A 533-nucleotide genomic window follows, 5' to 3' on the forward strand; every position below is an offset into this window, starting at 1 on the left:
ATGAGACCACACGCGAGACGCATCGAGAGCTTGAGGAATACAATTCAAAGGTCGCCTTTTACAATACCGATGGAAGAAATGATTAGACGTATACAGAATAGGTTTGACAGGGATTCAACCCCGGTCCCTGATTTTAGCAACCGCGAGGCATCAGAAAGAGTGAGTGATCGAGCCAATTCGATTCTTAACCGGTTGATGACATCTAGGGGAGTTAGATCAGAGCAGAACCAGGCTAGTGCAGCAGCAGCAGCCATCGTTGCAGCATCAGAGGATATCGATCTGAACCCGAACATTGCTCCCGATCTTGAAGGAGAAACCACCACGAGATTCCATCCTCTGCTGATCAGGAGACAGCTACAGTCACACCGAGTTGCAAGGATCTCGACTTTCACATCTGCATTGAGTTCTGCAGAGAGGCTTGTAGATGCTTATTTTAGAACTCATCCATTGGGGAGGAACCACCAAGAGCAAAACCATCATGCTCCTGTTGTGGTTGATGATAGAGACTCATTCTCAAGCATTGCAGCTGTTAT

The 533-nt window shown here is 47.3% G+C and overlaps 1 protein-coding gene across 1 annotated transcript; it reads left to right on the plus strand.

Moving 5' to 3' along the window:
• LOC104781710 lies at positions 1-528 on the plus strand (the record flags this gene model as incomplete). Its single annotated transcript, XM_010499257.1, has 1 exon — positions 1-528. A coding segment is annotated over exon 1 (528 nt), but the record flags the coding sequence as incomplete, so codon positions are not given.
• Between the last annotated feature and the right edge of the window lie 5 nt (positions 529-533).

Source organism: Camelina sativa, unplaced genomic scaffold, assembly GCF_000633955.1.
Source record: "Camelina sativa cultivar DH55 unplaced genomic scaffold, Cs unpScaffold05917, whole genome shotgun sequence".
Taxonomy (NCBI): Eukaryota; Viridiplantae; Streptophyta; class Magnoliopsida; order Brassicales; family Brassicaceae; genus Camelina; species Camelina sativa.